The sequence below is a fragment of the Netta rufina genome, assembly GCF_964035555.1.
Source record: "Netta rufina genome assembly, chromosome: 7".
NCBI classification, from domain to species: domain Eukaryota; kingdom Metazoa; phylum Chordata; class Aves; order Anseriformes; family Anatidae; genus Netta; species Netta rufina.
Genome location: NC_140130.1, coordinates 2865667 through 2885292, shown reverse-complemented (window position 1 = coordinate 2885292; position 19626 = coordinate 2865667). Strand labels below are relative to the sequence as shown.

At 53.7% G+C, this 19626-nt stretch overlaps 2 protein-coding genes across 2 annotated transcripts; one reads left to right on the top strand and one right to left on the bottom strand.

The window, feature by feature from the left end:
* Positions 1-250: 250 nt before the first annotated feature.
* On the top strand, positions 251-2905 carry EGR2 (early growth response 2; the record flags this gene model as incomplete). The annotated part of the gene is given in 4 exon segments (XM_084289990.1): positions 251-399; positions 401-540; positions 543-728; positions 1041-2905. Coding segments are annotated over 4 exon segments (1740 nt in total). The 3' UTR covers positions 2306-2905.
* A 2239-nt stretch (positions 2906-5144) lies between these two features.
* Positions 5145-7204, bottom strand: ADO (2-aminoethanethiol dioxygenase). Its single transcript, XM_084290172.1, has one exon. It carries the CDS (start codon positions 7175-7177, stop codon positions 6431-6433), a length of 747 nt encoding a protein of 248 aa, XP_084146298.1. The 5' UTR covers positions 7178-7204; the 3' UTR covers positions 5145-6430.
* Between the last annotated feature and the right edge of the window lie 12422 nt (positions 7205-19626).

The window sequence follows — 19626 nt, the reverse complement described above, 5'->3', positions numbered from 1 at the left end:
GGCGGGGCGGGGCCGGATCCAAGCCTTTTTAGGCCAAGGGCCCCGCCACCGGAATCCCCCCCCTGGGCGGCGGCGGGCGGCGGGGCGCTGGCGGCGGCCCCCGGGGGGCCGAGCGGGGCCGAGCGGGGCCGGGGCCGGGGCCGCCCCCGCGGGGCGCGCGCGGGGCGCGGCGGGGCCGGGGCGGGCGCGGGGTGGCGGGGCCGCACGCGGGCGCCCACGTGACCGCCGGGCCCCGTTCCCCAGTCCTTATATGGGCAGTGACGTCCCGGGCATTGAGGGGGCCCCCATAAATAGTTACCGCCAGACTTGTCCTCCAGCGCGAGCGGCGGCGGGAGCGCGGCTCTCCCGGGGCACCGCCGCGCCGCGACGGGGCGGCCGCCCGCCCGCCCGCACATGCCCGCTCCGCGCCGGCTCCGCGCCGTTCCCCCGCGCCGGTAGCGGGAGGCAGGGGAGAGCCCCGGCCCCCCGGCGCCCCCCGGCGCCCCCCGTCCCCGCCCCGAGCGCCCGCCGCCGGCCGGGAGCGCCGCTCCCCGCGCCGCCCGCCGCCCCCATGATGACCGCCAAGGCGGCGGACAAGATCCCGGTGACCCTCGGCGGGTTCGTGCACCAGCTCCCCGAGGGCATTTACCCCGCGGATGACATCTCCGCCGCGCTGCCAACTTCGGTCGCGATCTTCCCCAATGCCGACCTGGCGGGGCCGTTCGACCAGATGAGCGGGGTGGCTGCAGGTAAGCGGGGCCCGCGCAGGTGCGGGCCGGGCCGGGCCGCCCGAGGGGGGCGGCGGGGCCGCGGGAGCCCGGGGCGGCGGCGGCAGGCGGGGGTCGGGCCGGGCCGGGCCGGCGGCCGCGGCCCCCCGGGGGGCTCGCCCGGCGCCGCCTCCGCGCCCCTCGGCTCGGGGGCGAAGCGGGGGCCGGCGGGGCGCAGCCCCCGCAGCCGGAGCGCGACCTGTGCGCGCCGCGGCCCCGCAGCCCTGAGCCCGGCCGGCCGGCGGCCGGGGCGGGCGGCGGGGCGCGGGGCTGACCGGCGCCTTGCCCCCCCAGACGGCATGATCAACGTGGACATGGGCGACAAGAGGGCCCTGGACCTGCCCTACGGCGGCGGCTTCGCGCCCGGCGCCCCGGCCTCCCGCAACCAGACCTTCACCTACATGGGCAAATTCTCCATCGACCCGCAGTACCCCGGCGCCGGCTGCTACCCCGAGGGCATCATCAACATCGTGAGCGCGGGCATCCTGCAGGGGGTCAGCGCGCCCTCCTCCGCCGCCTCCTCCGCCTCCTCCGCCGCCTCCTCCGCCTCCTCCTCGGCCACCGCCGCCTCCGCCGCCTCCGCCTCCCCCAACCCGCTGGCCGGGGCCCTGGGCTGCACCATGGCGCAGGGCCAGCCGGCCGACCTGGAGCACCTCTACTCGCCGCCGCCGCCGCCCTACTCGGGCTGCGGCGACCTGTACCCGCAGGACCCCTCCTCGGCCTTCCTGCCCGCCGCCGGCGGCGGGGCGCTGCCGTTCCCCCCGCCGCCCTCCTACCCCTCCCCGAAGGCGGCGGCGGCCGACGGCGGGCTCTTCACCATGATCCCCGAGTACGGCGGCTTCTTCCCGCCGCCCCAGTGCCAGCGGGAGCTGCACGCCGGCCCCGACCGCAAGCCCTTCCCCTGCCCGCTCGACTCGCTCCGCGTCCCGCCGCCCCTCACGCCGCTCTCCACCATCCGCAACTTCACCATGGGGGCGCCCCCGGCGGGCGCCGCCCCCGGCAGCGCCCCCGGCGGCGCCCCCGGCCCCGGCGGCGGCGGCCCCGGCCCCGGCCCCGGCGGGGGAGCGGAGGGCGCCCGGCTGCCCGGCGGCGCCTACAGCCCGCACCACCTGCCGCTGCGGCCCATCCTGCGGCCCCGCAAGTACCCCAACCGGCCCAGCAAGACGCCGGTGCACGAGCGGCCCTACCCCTGCCCCGCCGAGGGCTGCGACCGCCGCTTCTCCCGCTCCGACGAGCTCACCCGCCACATCCGCATCCACACGGGCCACAAGCCCTTCCAGTGCCGCATCTGCATGCGCAACTTCAGCCGCAGCGACCACCTCACCACCCACATCCGCACGCACACCGGCGAGAAGCCCTTCGCCTGCGACTTCTGCGGCAGGAAGTTCGCCCGCTCCGACGAGAGGAAGCGGCACACCAAGATCCACCTGCGCCAGAAGGAGCGCAAGGGAGCGGGAGCCTCCGCCGCCGGGGCCGGGGCCGGGGCCGGGTGCCCGCAGCCCGGCGGCGGGAGCGGGGCCGCCCTGGCCCCTTGCGCGGCTCGGACGCGGACGCCCTGAGGGCGCGGGGCGCGCAGGAGCCAGCGCGGAGCCGCCGCCGCCCAGCGCGGCGGGGCGCGGGGCCCGGCGGGGCGCGGGGGGCTCCCCGGGGGCTCCCCGGGCCGGGCCGAGCCGAGCCGGGCCGGGCCGGGCCGGGGGGTGTACATAGGGGCTGCGGCGGGAGGATGGATGCATGCAGTGCCGTCGTGGTGAGGTGTCCTTGGTGCCTTGTGTGGTGTAGAGCCCGGTCCCCCGGCTGCATGCGGCGGGGTGCCTTACCGAGCCGCTCCGACGACAGCGGCGACGCCGAGACCGGAAAGTTTTCCCTCCCTGGTTTTAGTATGGCTGTACATTTCTGCCTATTAATATTGGGATTTTTTTTTTTTTTTTTTTTAGAGACTATATTTTTGTACGCACTGGTTTGTTTTTGTTTTTGTTTTCTTCTCGGTGACTTAAAAGTGTTCCGTTTGTAGTAGGACTCCGCACGGGATGTAAATACTCGCGCTGGAGCCGCCGCCCGGCGTCCGGGCTGCGGAGCGCGGCAGCTAACACGAGTGATGCACAACCACTAACGGGAGCTCGCGGGAGAGGGGGGCTCTCCCCGGCCGCTCTGTAAATAAACTTTTCGACAGGAGGGTCGGTGCTTACAACGTTTCTAAGAGAAGACAAATAAATCTCTTAATTATGCTAACTTGACACCTTTCTTTCCGGAGCTCCCCGGCGCCCGGCGCTCGCCGGACCCCCGCGACCCGGGGCTGCGGGGCTGGCTGCGGGGCTGCGAGGCCGTGGGGCCGCGATGCTGGGGGGTTGCGGGGCCGTGGGGCCGCGGTGCTGTGGGGTTGCGATGCTGTGGGGTTGCGATGCTGCGGGGCTGCGGGGCCGTCGGGGCGCCGCCGTGCGCTCCGCCTCCTCTCGGAAAAGCGGAGGCTCCGGCCCCGGCGCGCAAACAAGCGCTGCCGGCCGCGGGGATTTCCCTGCGAGACGAGAGCCGGGCTAATATTAACCGGGGAGCGGGGTGGGTTTTTTTGACTCACTCTGTTTTGTTCCGCGGCTGCCACCAGCCCGGGGCGGGCTCCCCGAGGGAGCGGCGGCTCCCGGCGGCGCGGGGCTGCGCGGCGGGGCCGGGGGCGGCGGCGCTCGCCCCCGCGGGGCCGGGCTTTTCCTCGGGCAGCGGCCCGGCCGCGTTTCGTGCGCGTTTTCGGCTTGCCTTTTTTTTTTTTTTTTCCCCTGTTTGCTCGTTAACCTTTCTGTGAGTTCTCGTTGAAGGTGCTGGCCCGCCCGGGGCTCGGCACCGACGTCCCGGCCGCCCCCAGCTCCGTCCCGGCGGCGCCCCCCTGCTCTGCCCGAAGCCCCCGGAGCCGGCGCCAGCTCCTGGAGCGTGGCAAAGGCCGAAGCGAAGGGGGCCGGGCACGGCGCGGCCCGGAGGAGCCGAGGAGCGGGGCCAGCTCTCTGCGGGAGACGCGGCCTCCTCGGTGGGCACCGGCACCGGCCCCGGCCCCGGCGGGCCGTGGTGGCGGGGGTCGGCCGGGGCTGCCGGGCTGCCCCGCGCACCGTGCGAGGCTCCGACCGCCCGACGGCAGCCCTGCTGCGAGGCTGAGCCCCGGTCGGCAGCGAAACACCCAGCTCGGACACGAGATGAGAAAGGAATCGGCCAGCAACCGGCTGCAGCAAGCGAACCGTGCGTCGTGGGATGGCACCGCCGGCCCCGACCCCGTGCCTTTGCTCTCCAGAACAAGGAGCTTCGCAACACCGCATGTGCCTGGATTTGTCTGCGGGGCGACGGGGGAAGATCTGGGCCGAGCACCCAGATTTAGGCGTTGCCTTCCGAAGAAAGGCCAAACGCAGCACCTGGGCTGTTCTGCAGAAGAAAGTTGCGCTCTTTACCACATTTTGGTTCAAGACTGTCATACTTGTGAAGGAAAGTAATGACTGGTCAGTGGTGAGATATCCTGTATTTATTCTGTAATTCAGCAGTAACAGTGATTTTGCTGTTGTGAAAACACAATAATCAGATTGCAGAGAGAAGGAACAGTGTTACAGACTCAAACCTTCTGCTTACAGATATCCAGAACATATGAAGGAAGTTTCAATCACTGAGTAAGCAAGAAGTTACACAAAGAGGCTTTTCTTTAATGCATCTCAGGTTTTCTTTGCTATTTTCCCTGGCACTATGACTTTAATACTTTGATGCTAACACCTTTATTAAAAAAAAATAAAATTTTGCCACGACTGTTAACAGCACTCTGCAATGTAAGGGACCATGCTGTCCTCTATGGAAAGATGCATTAAAGTCCTATCCCGTTAAACATCTCGGCTAGATTTTACACATGGAAAAAGACTTAGAAAAAAAAATAGAGACCTAAGGGGGAGGATAGAGCAGACAACATCCAAAATCAAAATACTCTGTCGCAGTTTGTTTTTCCAGTACAGCTGTTTGCATGCAGCACGCTGTCTTCTTTGTGGGCTTCTGAAAAGGGGATGATGCTCTTCAGTAGCATTGGAGCGAGTGAGGAACACAGGCTGTGCCCTAGCGAGGCACTGCATTATAGTTAATGACTACGTTCGATAGAGAATTGTTGCACATTAACTAATGCTACGCTGCAGGGGAATTCCAGGAAAAACAGGTAAGCCAGCTGCAGAAATATCAGACACTTTAAAGTGCTGTAAGAATAAATGGAAATTGCCTGAAATAACTTCCACCAATTTCTCCTTGCAAAAGAATTAATACGTGCATACATAACGCTGACTGTATTTTATGTTAATTCTTCATCAGTCCCCCTTCCCCCCCAAAAAAAGTTAAAGAAAAAAAACAAACAATGCCATCACTTAAATCACTTAAAAATTCACACATACAAGCAACTGCACAGGAAAAACAAGTCTGCTTTTATAAATACACAAAGAAAAATGAAAGCCAGTTGTGGAACAGTTTCTGGAGCAGGTTGGTACATCACTTAGGAAGTTGGTTAAGTGGTGGTTTTTTATTCAAATTCCCACATTGTGACCGCGAGGGTGAAGGCTGCCCCGGCTGGGCTTTGTGGTACGAAGCGTGCTTTAGGGATAAACAGGCACAAGACCATTCCCTGCAGTATAAACAGAGTATGTCACCTATAGAAAAAGCTTCTCCCGTTAGAAAGAGCGCATCGCATCCCCTGTCGAGGACAAACTGGATCTCAAGGCTGCTTACACCATAGCAAGGCAGAATTCGCTGTGTGTCTTCTACGCTATGTTTATTTAAAAGCCTTATGAAAAAGTTATCTTTATAAATAGTATAAAGACGGAAACCGCAAGGCTTCCAAAGCCCAAAGTGTTCACTTGTCCATATAAAAACACAGACCACGGATTAGAGAGAAGGTATCAGGTCAAATCTTATCTCAACCTAGGGTACGCATACTGCTGGATATGTAGGTTAGCTGCAAAAAAGTAACGTCTGTAGTGTTCCCCGAAGCACGTGTTCCATGAGGCAACAGCGGATAGTCTGTTTTTTTCTAAGGATGCCCATGGTTTCCGCTACCCTCGGCCACTGCCGTATGAGAACTTCCAAGCAGGGTTAATTAGCAGCTGACCAGTCTCCTCCTGGCTGAAGGACACACGCACAGAAACGCTCTGATTTCAGTTGTGACAGACGGATCTTACACACAGCACTTCAACGAACTGCTAACAAGTAATTCTGAACCTGACGTTGTCCCTTAGGAGGGGGAGCTCACTTAACCACAACCCCAGGAACCAGCGGTGTTTAGGGAGCACTTCCTGCCTCAAGAGTTGTTCTGGTTTGTGTTTTCTTGGTTTGTTTTTTTTGCTAGTTCAGTCCAGCTCTTACTGAAACTCATCCTGGAGTCCCCAGCAGCGCGCAGCCCCAGTGCGTGCGGGCAGCGGGGCGGCTCCGAGCAGGGCTCTTATTGCATCCGCTCCCCGCCGGAGCCCCGCAGTTTGTGCGGGCCGGGCCGGGCCGCGCCGCTGCTGGCCGGGCACTCCGCGGGGCGGGCGGGTGACCGCGCAGCTCTCCCACCGCTTCACGGCTCCCGCGGGGCGCCACCGCTCGCAGCGCTCCTAACGGTCCCAACGCTCCTAACGGTCCCAGCAACGGTCCCAACAGCGGTCCCAACCGTCCCAGCGGCCCCGGGGGCCCCGAGGGCCGGCGCGGCCGCCTCAGGGGCAGACGCGGGGCCCGGGGTAGGGCTCGCCCCCGCACCAGAAGTCGGCGGCCGGCGGGGTCTCGAGCAGCCAGACCTCCCGCGGCAGCTCGCAGCCGGGCGGCGGCCCCTCCAGCAGGCGGTAGTAGTGGCAGTCCCGGCCGTGCTCGGGGTCGTAGGGCGGCGCCAGGATGTCGAGGAAGGCGGCGGGGCCCTCCACCGCGTCGATCTGGTGCAGGTTGTCGCTGTGCGGCGACAGCAGGCAGGGCGGCGAGGCGGGCGTGTAGTGCTGCCGGGAGCGCAGCAGGGCGCGCAGGCACGGCCCCGGGCTGCCGGCGGCGGCGGCGGGCGGCGGCGAGGGGGCGGCGGCGGCGGCGGCGGGAGCGGGAGCGGGCACGGCGTCCATGCAGGCGATGCGCAGCGTGCCGTACAGCACCTTGAGCATGCCGTTCATCCCCGGGTGGTCGTGCAGCGGGATGCAGGCGCCGCTGCGCAGCAGGAAGACGCCCATGCTGAAGCTCTCGGTCTCGCAGATGTGCATGTAGCTGACGGGCGGCACCGCGCCGCCCCGCGGGCACCCCGCGCCCGGCACCGGCGCCGGCCCCCGCGGGGCCAAGTGCAAGTCCTCGGCGCGCACCTCGTCCAGCAGCTGCTGCAGCCGGTGCAGGTTGTCCCCGAAGGCCGGCCCCGCCGGGCTGCGGAACGTGATGCGCGCCTGCCGCGCCACCCGCTGGATCAGCGAGGCCATGTTGTCCCGGGGCATGGCGCCGCGGGGCCCCGGCCCCACCCCCGTCCCTAGCCCCGGCCCCGGCCCCGCCGCTTCCTCCCGCGGCCGCCCCGCCGCGCAGGCGCGCCCCCGCCGCCGCCGCCGTGCACCACGGGGCTGGTAGTCCCGCCCGCACCCCCCCCGCTGCCGCCCCGCTGCCCCCGCGCCGCCCCGCCGCGCCCCGCGCCCCCGCCGCGCCTCAGCGAGCCGCGGGGACCCGCCCGGGGCCGGCTGCGGGGAGGGCGGCGCCGCGGGGCCCGGTCCGGAGGGTGGCGGCGCGGGGAGCGGGACTACGGCTCCCGGCGGCCCCCGGAGGGCCCCGGCTGCGGTGAGCGGCCGCCGCTGGGGGCTGCGGGGCGAGGGGCGGCGGGGCCGGGCCGGGCGGGGCGGGGCAGGGCAGGGCCGGGGGGACCGCCCGCGGCCGCCATCTTAGGGGGCGCCCTGAGGGGAGCGGGTCCAGGGGGGCCGGGGGGTGCCACACGCTGGGCCTCAGAGCCATGCGGTTGTTGAAGTCAGAAATTAACCCGTTAATTGTGGGATTAATTGAACAAAATTGGGCTCTCATTACAAGAACGGACAGGGTTATGCCACCTCGGGTCCAGTTATTTCTGCAGGTGTTCAGCGCCTCAGTGCTCTCGTAGTGTGGGCCCAGCTGGTTATGACTGAAAATGAGCTGCACGATGCTTCCACGCTGGGTAGGGCTCCAGTGGCTGCGGCCCACCAAGTTCAGTAATTTCATGTAAAGATGCGGTAATCCAGTGTGTTTTCTTGGTTAAAGGCAAACTAAAGTCTCAAGATGTGTGTTAAACTTAAGAAAGATGCGAGTGGAATGTTCTTGCATATAATGCAGGCTTCTGTTGGCCTAGCAAAAGATGAAATAATGATACTTTAAACATAGATCGGTGATTTGAAACCCTCTTCCCTAACTTATTTTGTGCCTTCTATAAATGTTTGGTGCACAGATTGCAAATTTAGGTCATGGCATAATTGCTTCCTCTTCACAGAGGAGGATGCTCATTCGAGTTGCTAGTTTTGGGTTCCACCCCAGTCTATAAGCATGGTGATATTCGGCTGTTCCATGTTCAGGCAAAGGTATTTTTAAATACTTTCAACCCCCCAATGCCAGCGTTGGAAGCACAGGGTGAAGATCAGGAGAGCATTTCTATACCTGGCAGGATATTTGGGATAAGGGGGCAGGCATCTGTATCTTGAAGTGAGAGGCAGAGTTGGGCTTCTGTGGCATGTGACTATGGGAGTGAGGTGCCGAGGGTGGTGACAGCCTCTCCACGGCTGCATTCATGGGCAAGTGGAATTACAACAGAAACCAGGAGATTTGGAAGCCTCCATGTGTAGTAGTCTGCTCTTCTAATTGCAGGGTCAATCAATTTCAGTGTGGAGGTACGGATTGGAATTTTTGGCAGTTATTAGGGTAACAATCAATTATCTCAGATTGCTGGAATGCTTACTTTTGAACACACTGGTTCTTTTCCTGTGCAGCACAAAAATAAACCGTTTTGTGGAAACAGAAACACTGGGTTTTGGTAGGATGTTGGGTGCTATTGTAACCTGCCATTGTAAGATCGGGATGGAAAAAGAGCACCCTGAGTTCTGATCTCGGCCTGACCTTGACTTGCTGGGTTTTACTAGGTGAATTACTTGACCCTTTAGTACTTACTGCTCTGTAAACCATGAATCCCACATGCTGTGTACGAGGTTGTTTATTAAAATTTAAAAAGATCTTAAGAACATCTTTATGTGAACATTCCCAGTGCCGTTTTACGTTGGTGATGAGCTTTATGTTTTGCATAACTGATCACCTTACAGTCCCCAATGTTTTTAACTACTGTATTGGTTTCCTTTTCTAACAGATACAGACAAAAATATGTCCTTGGCACTTAATGTTCCAGTTAAATGTTATATCACACCCACATTTTTAAGTGCAGTAATATATATAAGAAAATATATAAGAAAAAAAAACAACAACACGCACTTAAAAGCAAGCTGTCCAACCAACTAACAATTAAATTGACTTTTTTTTAACTTTTTTTTTTTTCTTTCTTTTGGACAGGTTTATGCTTAACCAACATCTACCATCTTGAAAGTATGGGAAGGAAAAAACAACAGTGTAGTCGGCTTGTTTGGGCTTTGCGACTGCTTTGTGTTGGTGATGCAATGACCAAAGTTCAGCCCAGTGATTTTGAGATAAAAGCAGTATGAGTGAGGTCAGAGTCAGGCTACAGTTTTGGTCTCTTGCTGTGTTTGTTGTTTTTCCCCCCCACACAGAGTGTGTTGAGAACTGTTAACAGCTATTTTCTTCCCATCCCCTCTCCACTACTAAGTTGCTCTCCTTTTTTCTACCTGAGCTCCCCTGTGGAAATGACAATTTTTTAGCTTCTTGCTGCTCTGTTACTTTTATGCATTACAGTTTTCCCCAAAGTCTGTGAAATACCCCAAGCTCATTTTCACTTTCTTCTAGGGGTTGCTTCCCAGATCCTCTTAATTTGTTTTGAGAAGTTAGAGTTGCCTGTAATCATGGGGTAAACCAACAGTCTTGAATGGACAACAGTGACGACCACCTAATTAGAAGGTGAGTTGTTAGCTGGAATTTAACCTTGTGTCATGATGCTGGAATATTTCACAAGGTGTAGAACCTGGACAGGCAGTGCAGAACCCATCTTCTGGCAGCATGTTGCCCGCCACTGCAGAGGTGTGTTTACATAGAACAGAAAATAAGACTGTGTCAAAGAACATCCTTTTCGTGCTGTTGATGCCACCGATTCTGCAAAGGTATGTGTTTCTTTACTTTTATAGCTACCACCAATCACAGAGAGAGATACAAATGCTAGCCAAACGTGATTCAGATGAGAACAAGGCTAAAAAGAAAGAAGACAAACATGTCTGTAATATTTGCTGTCTCTTCAGTAATGGCTTACGTAAAAGAAAGTTGGTTATCAATTATTCATCAGAGAATTTTTATGTATCAGTAGAAATACAGACGAGTGCTAGATATAACTGTACTGAAATCAAAAGGGGAATTAGGTTCATATATATACCAAACTTCAAGCAGATCTATGTAACATTAAGACTCCCACCCACCTTTACCATTTCTTTACTGACACATATCCTGTATTCCATTAACCACGTAATTCACCCCTTGCTGCAACTCTTCATTTGTTGCAGCCTCCCAGTTAAATGCACTACTTCTATATAAAGCACATCATTAATGAGTTTTATTGACAGTTTGCTACTGAACAGCCTAGAGCAGGAGTTGGAGTGACTCAGAGTAGGAAAGGCTGTGCAGCATACAACTCCCCGTGCATGAATTTGCAGAGATAATGAACCTCATCCTGCTCTTCTGAGCTTAGCTCCACTGATTTTGTGGTTTCCACTGGTGCAGATCAGATCTGTGCTGGTGTCTCTTCTGACTGTGCCCAGGTTAGATTGTGGTGATGGGTACTGCGAGTTAGTCATGGCCTTATTCCTTCTGAACTCTCTGACTGTCTGGGACCAATGCCACTTATGAGGAAGGAGACATTTACCAGTGTAGGTAGAAACTGCTTTCCCTTCAGGTGCTCTCTTGTTGGCATTTAGTTTGCGTGAAGCTTTAGTTTGTGTGAGCTGCCTGTGTGGTGGCACCGACCTGCTGCAGCTGTGGAGCTGCGGGATACTTTTGCCAGTTGTATGCAGCCATGACAACAAGGAGAGAGAGGGGGGAAAATCCACCAGTGGCTGTGGAAAGGGTTATCATATGACATTTCTAAGTTTCATGCATCTTGAATGTTCTTGAAAATAATCTAATTGTATAACTTGGGATAAATATGACTTCTAAGTCTAAAACTTAAAAATATAGCCAAAGAATATTGCTGAAGTGTCCGCAATACCAGGTGCTCAGGAATGGGCAGGAATGTAAAAATACTTTTTTTGATAGTTACTTAGATTAAAGAAACCCACAGCTCAATTTGCAGGTGTAATTCTGAGTCCAGAAGGAGCTGTATCATCGCTCTTATTACTGGCACAACTTTCAAAACAAGATATTGACAGAAGATGCATAGATACTAGGTTATGGAGAATGTAATTAGAAACAAATGGGAATCACTTAAGATATTATATTATATTGGTTAAACTAAAAATGTAGAGAACACCATAATTTGGACTATCACTTTTAGTGTTTTAACTGACAGAAATGGGCAGAAGCTAAAAATGAGGTGTGTTTGCTGCTGATTTCGTTCTTGCTTATTTTTATATCTGGTTGTATTAAAATAATTTTGTAATTATTTTACATAAACACATTCAAAAGCAGCAAAATGCATGGGTTAAGTATCGTTTTATTGATATAAGTTTATTTCAGTGCTGTTTAAACTTGTTGGGAAAGTTGAAATCTGTTTTCCTGAGATATTTGATGCAGAATGAAAGTCCTTCTTGGCTGTAGTCCTGACGCTTCATTAGCACGAGGGGGTTTGTCCTATCTGGAAGATCCTGATCTTGAGTTTGGGCCGTGAAGCGTGGTTGAATTGCTCGCAGAGAAGGGGAGCACCAGCATGCGCCCTGTTGTGGCAGGTCCATGTAGTGAGCGTGGGGTCCTGCGTCACAGCCGAGTGCTGCTCCAGGCACGCTGGGGAGGGAGGAACCGCGCGGTGCTCGCTGCCACCGGCCCTGTACAGTTCCACAGCTCGGAGCAGGGCGTCTCCACCGTTTCTGAAACCACATCCCACAGATCCGTTGAATTCTTTCACCATCACCGGCTGCCAGACCCACAAGGCCCCCCCGGCCGTTGTTACATCAGTGCCAAACTCCACTTCGTTTTTCCTCTCTGTGACTTTTTTGGAGAATCCCGAGGGCCCTGTTTGGTTGCTCAGTCAGGGAGCGGAGGGTGGGAGAAAGCTTGCAAGGTCACCTCTGTTTGGAAGCAGCTCCCTTGGCCTTCAGCCCTCCCCTCGGCAGCTGACTTCCAAATGGCAAGAGAAGGTTTTGTTCGTATGACCCAGGGGAAGGACCCACTCCGCGGACAGAGATGCTGCCGAGTCTCGTCATCTGGCAGTAAGGAGGAAAGCTGCTCTGCAGGGAAAGCCTGGTGTTCCTCAGCCCGTGTCTGTTCCTCCCATTATCACTGACCGCAGTGCCGTGTTTGCTTTCGCCTGCTTTGAGATAAAGTGCGTTATTTAAGCACTTTTGTATTAGTGCAGGGTGTGATTCTGTGCTGTTGGAGACTGAGTTTGAAGTAGATAATTTACCAGCTCCGGGGTCCCGGAGGGTACTGGGTGTGGGTCTGCCACTGCCTGTGATACCTGAGGTAGTGATCGCAGGCCAACTTTCAGGCACGGTTACTAGCAAGGACTAAAGTTATCCTATTTTTGTGGCTTACAGGGTTACTGCTGTGCAGCTGAGTCATTGTAACCTGTTTGGTGCTCAACTGTAGCCTTCCCTCCCTGCCAAAAATGCTTTAGCACAGACTATCTTTAAGCTGAGCCCTTCTATTTCACAATCCCAGGGTGAGGACTGGGTACGGTCATCACACAGGTGATAAGCAGTAACGCATGAAGCCACAGGAACTCGATCGCCCTCGCTTGTACAACTGGTCTGTAACGCATTACTCGGAGTCTGTTCTCAGTGTGAGAGGGAAATTTGTTGTTTCTGTTGTGATTTCAGGAGCAAATCTATCCCACTGAAGATCTCTACAGGGTTAAACAATTGTGCTGAATTTAAGAAGGAAAGAGTAAGTCACATTTGGGGAATAGCCAAGGAATCTTTTTTTCTATTTTAAATAAAAAATAGGTATATTTTTTCATGGAAAACCTTAGTGTTCAGTAGAAAAAGAGATGAGTGATGAATTGTAGTAGGTAGTATTTAGTGGGATAGGGAAATTTCTTTCAATGTTTTTAGGATTTTGGCGTGTTTAGGTTAATCAGTCAGTTTTCACTTTAGCTTCATGCCTGTCGGTTACACGCCACTTCTGCTCTGTGCTGCCATACGCATTTGTGTATCTTCATGTGACTGAGGGAAAAAAAGGTTGCCAGTGTATAAAGGGAAATTAGTTCAGATATTTAGTATCTAGATCTCACTTTTTCATTTCACAGCATGGTAGCAAATGTGTGTCAGATTTTTCTTAGAAAATTAGGATGCATTCCAGCAGAAACTGATGCTCAGCTTCTCCTGAAAAATAGCTGTCACTATTCCCCATAGCTAAGTGCTTGGAGTTTGCAGGATCAGGGCCTAGCGAGCCTCACATCTCTCTTACAGTTCTTTTTTTTTCCTTTCTTTCTCTCTCTTCCAGGAAAACAAAACTCTCTCGTGTCTCCATGTTAACACGACTGGAAATTGAACGTAGGGGGATCTAGCATGTGATTACTCTTTTTAGACAGGATTTTCTTCATAGCTGAATTGGACCGAGTCCTTTTTCTCCCAAACCAGATGGTAAGTGATTCAGTACTTTTAGCAGTAGAAAAATGATTTGTTTTCTTTCCCCAGTAGTTGGTGTGAATGTACTTTTCTTTATCTATTTACATATTATGTAAACACACTTTACCAGCATTTATGTACATAGTTTACAGTCCTAATCCTGCAAAGAGCCCTGTATAGGCAAGGCCTTGCACATACCAAGGGTTGACGTTGCTTATAGTGAGCTGTTTGCATGGAACTCAAGGCAGCGTTGTAACTGTATTTGTATTTTTATGTATACACTAACATTTATGACTGTATGAGGACGCAAACAGAGCCATAAGCCCACAAAAAGTTGAGTAACTTCGTGCACTTTACTTTTTTCACCTAACAAAGCCTTTGAGGATGCCCTTGATCTCCTCTGTCTTCCTGTGGTAGGTTGTAGTTCTTGTGACTCCCAAGTTAAAGCTAAAAGCTTTGGCCTTATTATAGAGTGTTAGGGTGAGTTCCTGCTGGTGTGCAGGGGTAATAAGGGCCTCATTCGCATACCTTTTGGACTGAGCTTCTACTAATGCTACTGGGGGGGCTCAGCACAGTGTCTTCTCTCCTGCTGCTCCTGCCTGGAGGCAGGAAAGCAACACTGGGAAGGAATTCCATTAATGGTGAGACATATTTGAGAGTGTATTAAAGATCTCATTTTACATACATACCTGATTTCTCAAGGTCAACCACGTCCATGTTTGTGCATGTGCATGTGTATGTGTACTGTTAAACCTGAACGCTAAATGCGGGGCAATGTCTTGTTTTGTGCTGGATAGAGCATGTGTGTAAGCCGTATGTATGTCGCGTCCGCGTATGGATAACTGAGGCAGAACAGAAGGATCTGAAGCTGATCGCATACTACACTGTAGGGAAATGGTGTGTTACAGTGTCAAGGTGCTGGTTCCTTACACAAGCAGGTACAAATGGGGCTGCCCAAGCAGCCTGACGCCTGTCCTTTCCAAGCAGATAAGAGTTGTTTTTGTAGGTTTGATGTGCTTTTACCCTAGCTTTGTCTGAGAATTACAGTGTTGAATTCAGAGTCATGCTGCTGCTGCACTGAGATGACAATTCTCCACTTCAAAAATAGCGGCCAGTTTCTGTTTACGAATCTGTCTGTACAGAGTTGGAATGTGATTATCCGATTCTCCTGGTTCTCACCTCATCTGCACTCACTTCAGTTGGGTCACTCGGGGTTCATGCACAGAGAGGCCTTTACCTTGTTTCCCAGGTTTACCTGAGAGCTAAAACACAGATCTTAACATCTCCCACTTGAAAAATGTGACGTTCTTCTGCCTCCATGAATTACAGTGGGGGAAGAAAAAAGACACATGAATTTGCATTGGGAGTATCATGCTGTGACTTACCAAGTTTTTCTCCTTAATTAGATTATCATTTAGTGGAAGGGTGGCAGAAGAGGACCCTTGGTGTTTTTTGTTTTTTTTTTTTTGACAGGCATCAGTAACCAAGTTGGGGTGATTTCGTGCCTCACAATGTGTAATAGCTTACTTTTCCCTTTATACAACGGGAAGCATTTGGGGGAGTTTGCCTCTTGAACCACGTGGCTGTTGATGTGGTTATGCAAGGTGGCAGAAAATGTGTACCTGCAGAAGGACAGACAGTCCTGCTGGGTGCTGCTGCGTGGGGTGGCCTCTGAATCCCCCCGAGGTCAGGCAGCGTGCCGGGAGGAACACAGGCTTGTTTGGCCACCGTTGTCTGTGTTTTGTTTGCCCAGCATTGGCTGTGTTTTGTGCACTGAGGGCTGCAACTCTTGACACACCTCATCCCAGTCATGAACAGTCTCATGTCTTTATAGCCAGGAATTGCTTTATTACAGTAGCAGAGAGAAATAAAGGCACCAAGTGCTGGGTATGAGTTTATAAACGCTGTACCTGTAAAGGAGCAGAACAATAACTCCTGCCCCAGCTGTCATGGGCACGCAGGGGAGTGCTGTTAGGATTTCTGGTCTTGTGCACGTTGTGGTTGTCCCCTTACCTGCAGCAGGGCTCTTGCTGCCTGGTGGGATCTTCCTGGAGTGCCTCTGCACCGAGCCACCTGTCCTTCGCTAGCAGATGTTGCACAGGGCACGGCACCATGCCTGGCAGTGTGGCAGTGACCAAGACGTGTGTAGGAGGTGAAGGGAGTCCGGGAGAACTAAGCTGGGCGATCTGGTCAGTCAGGGTGCCTTCAGCAGTGAGGCTGTGAAGAAATGGGGTCGGAGACCGGTTATCTGTTACCTCCTGTGAGCCCCAGTGAGTGCCTGTGGAGAAAACTTGGCTCAGAGCTTGAGGACTAAGTAATTGCTGGAAGCTCTGGGTTACTCAGGACATAAGCATATATTTACAAGCACTGGAAGTACTGAAGAGTGTTTCTTCTGGTTTCAGTTAATAATAGGGCACGTTGTGTACAGTTTGTTTGCTGGATAGGTTCATTTTATTGTCTGTAAATACACTGAAGAAACAATTTTGTCTTTTGTTCAGTGTTACCCAGCTGGCGTGTTTCTTGTAAATCAAATGAAGGAAGGGGAACAAGTAGCCTGCTCTGGTCTGTATGGGAAACAAGAAGCATTTAAAATAAGGGCCTCGTGCAACTCCCCAGGAGTTAGAAGGGCCGAGCAGGGAGACAGCGTGTGCCACAGAGCACAAGATCTCCAATCCACCTGCTCTGCAGACAGGGCAAGTGGCTGCTGAGGGCAGTCGCCTCTGTGCAGAAGCAGCCTGATCGAGCTCTGCCCTCCCGTGTGCGGCACAGGGCTCGGCAGCTCGCTGCTCGCAGCGCAAGCGTTGTGGTTTAGCACTAGGGCAAAAGAGAGCAGAGCCTGGCCAACTGATAATAGCTTTTTGTGTTTGAGACTGAAAGGAAGGATTAAGAATAAAGTGGCTGTGTGTGCAAATAATTGTGTAAGTGTGACTCCTAAGTGACTTATAAAAGGCAAACTCATTATTTAATTGTTAGAAATACAAACTGTTTGGCACAAATCTTCGGGTTTGGCTGAGCTGTACTTGACCCGTGAGAGAGCAAAGGTGATTTTAAGTCCTGGGATCCAAGGGGCCAGTCTGTAATGTAACTAATGCAAGGCAGAGTCAGTGCATTAGCTGCTTTGTAATTGCAGATTTTTATTTTGTGTACAGAACCAGTTGATTCATTATCTCTTGTTTCCATTATCTAATCCCAATCTTTATGTGTGAACCTGAGCTATTTTACTTCCAGGGTGGCATGTGACTAGAATGAAAGAAAGGTTTGATAAGAACAAATTGGTTCTAATGTAACCAAAATGATAAAATTGGTTAAATCTGTGTGCAGAATCTGAAAACTTCATGAGAAGCACGAGTTGAAAATCACCTTTCTTCTGTTCTACTCTAGGCCATTCGTTTCTTGCAATATTTTGCCCTTGGAACAGGGACAGTTTGGATCCTAGAACATGAAAGAAGATTGCAAGCAATCATGTTTCTGTAGCGTAACGCTTTGTCACTCCTCAACTAAGCTTTAGGAACCAGCTGTAGGGACTCTGCTGTCACATCCTGCAGTGAAATGACACCTGTTAGCTTATTGCATCTTCATGTTGTTGAATTCTACAACTGTGGTAGTATCACTGCAAGTTATCAGCTGTCCTTGTGCCTAGAATTGTGTTCATCCCATTCTCTGCGAGCAGAGAACAGATTTCCTGAGGCCAACATTTAAAAATGCTTTCACCTTTCAAAGAACCTCCAAACTTTGAGAATTGGATGAAGTAAATTTTATTTGTGCAACCTTTTTTTTTTTCCCCCTTCCTTCCTTTTTTTTTTTTTTGGTCTTTCTATCATGTCAACCTGACAGCTGGTTTAAATCCAGATGATGTGGGGGGATGTTGAATTTTGCTGGGACATAAATGTGAGCCCAGAGTGAATGGGGTATGTATGGAAATACTTCCTGGCAGAAGTTGCACTGGCTGCGAGTCAGAAGCTTGCATCCAGTTGACATCACTGGAAGATGCACATGCAAAGTGAAAGTACTATGTGGCCTTTAGACTTCTGTTCCTGTGGTGCATGAGGTTTGGTATTACACAGAAGATTGAACCATTCACTTTTCTGGGTAACTGAGATAAAATGGTTATCTCTGATCAATTTCTGTCTTCTCTGTCTGGGGTATCCCTCCATGACTTCAAGAAAGTGCTGTGTATGTGCGACAGGGAGACTATTGGAATGGAAACCCTAATACAGGAATGATTAATTGATACTTGATCATTTTTAAAAAGATGAGTACCGTAGTTGCTGCTTATCCAGGTCATAGTAATAACTTGAAGGAATATATTCAGTAAAGGGAAATGTTCTCTAAAGTGCTTGCTAACAGGTTACTTATGCTTGTCTGCTCTGAACACAGTACCTATTTTCCTAAGCCGAACTGGCAAGTAAGTTTTCTTCTTACTTAAGTATACCAAAAGTTACTGTGAGCATGGTGGGACTGCACTGATGTTAAATGAATGTCACCAGTGGAAAATCAGGCCCAGTGCTTTTTTCTGTGTTTGGCAAAAGGAAGGGGCATTTCCATTTTCCATTGCTGATTGAGTTCCCCTGCGATCTTATCTAACATACAGGAACACTGAAACTGCATCAAGAATGCATTCTCCCTGGTGCCCTACCACACAGAAAAATCACACAATTGAGTTCCCCATTTGAGTGTGTGAGGAGAAGCATATTTCCTGTCTCCTCCCTTTGCCTGCTTCGTCCTGCTAGATTTGGGCTCTCAGGGACAGAGCTGTCTGCCACCGCGCGCGAGGCTGTGAGTGCTGCTGTGCTGGAGAGAGCCAGCTCCCGCTGCAGCCTGCTCCTTGGGCGTTTCTTCGAGGGCTGAGTTAGAAGGCTGGTGGGTGGCTTGCTTACTTCTCTAGGGGAAGCCAGTGAAGCGGGTGGGCTGCGTGAGTTCTGCTTCACTCTGCTTGGCACCGAGCGTGACTGGGGACATCAGAAATCCCAGAGCTGCTCAGATCAGAGCCCTGTCTGCACGCATCCACAGCACTGGTCTCCAGGGAGCTGGGGCTACGACACTGGAGGATACGGGTTGCATTACCACGCCGGTCCCTGGCAGGGGGTTAGGAGCAATGGCAGAATAAATACTTGCAGCTCGCTTTCATGTTGCACTGCGCTGGACTTGTTCTTCCTTCGGTGCCATGAGTTGTACCCGGTGATCCCTGTGGGTCCCTTCCATCCGGGGATATTCTGTGATGCAATGATTCCCTTCTCCAGTGCTGCTTTGATTGCATCCTAAAGCCTTCATTTGCCATTAGCCTCTTGTGCGTTGCTGGCCAGCAGGTCTGTGTAGCAGCAGGCCCACCAGTCTTCCTGCAGGGAGTTCAAGGAGTTTTTGGAGAAATTGAGTGATTCCAGAAATCCACCATTTTCCTCTCAGCCAATGTCCTGGATTCGAACTGGCCCTGGTGTCTGGGACAGCTGGGCAGCAGGGTAGGGAGGGAAGCAGCACTGGTGTTAGGGTGTTTCACGGGCTTGGGGCTGCCGATGTTAGGTGCTGTAAGCAAAAGTTTTATGAGAAGAGGGTTGTGGCTGAGGGGGAATCATTGCTATCGGGTGAACTAAGGGGTAGCACTTTGCCATCTCAGCACACAGGACAGGCAGAGGAGAAGGGACGACTGACAGGACAAAAAATCTTCTTAGCCTGGGCAATATCAGCTTGTCACCGTGAGTTCAGGAGTTAAATAGCTGCAAGCCTACTGCTGCGTGCTGCTCAAGGGGCAGGTCATTCATTACAAGGCACGGCAGAGAGCAGCATGCTTGGGGCTTTGGGGTGCTGACAAGCTGGTACCACCCAGAATAACTGCGGGGAGCATGGTCATGGCCCACACGAGATCCAGTTTTACAAACTGAAAAAGCCTCAGCCTGCCAGCCTTGAGGACAACACGCAGCGTACGTACCGAAACCTAACACTGCCTTGCTTGTTGCCTCCACAGCAGCTATGTACACGTGTTCAGCCCCGGGCACCTGGGAATGGCCTGACTGTGCTGGGTAGAGCAGGGGGCTGGAGAGAGATCTGCGTGCTAA

What these genes read in the sequence shown, in the direction of transcription:
- ADO (XM_084290172.1), bottom strand. Translation starts at nt 7,177, where the DNA reads ATGCCCCGGGACAACATGGCCTCGCTGATCCAGCGGGTGGCGCGGCAG.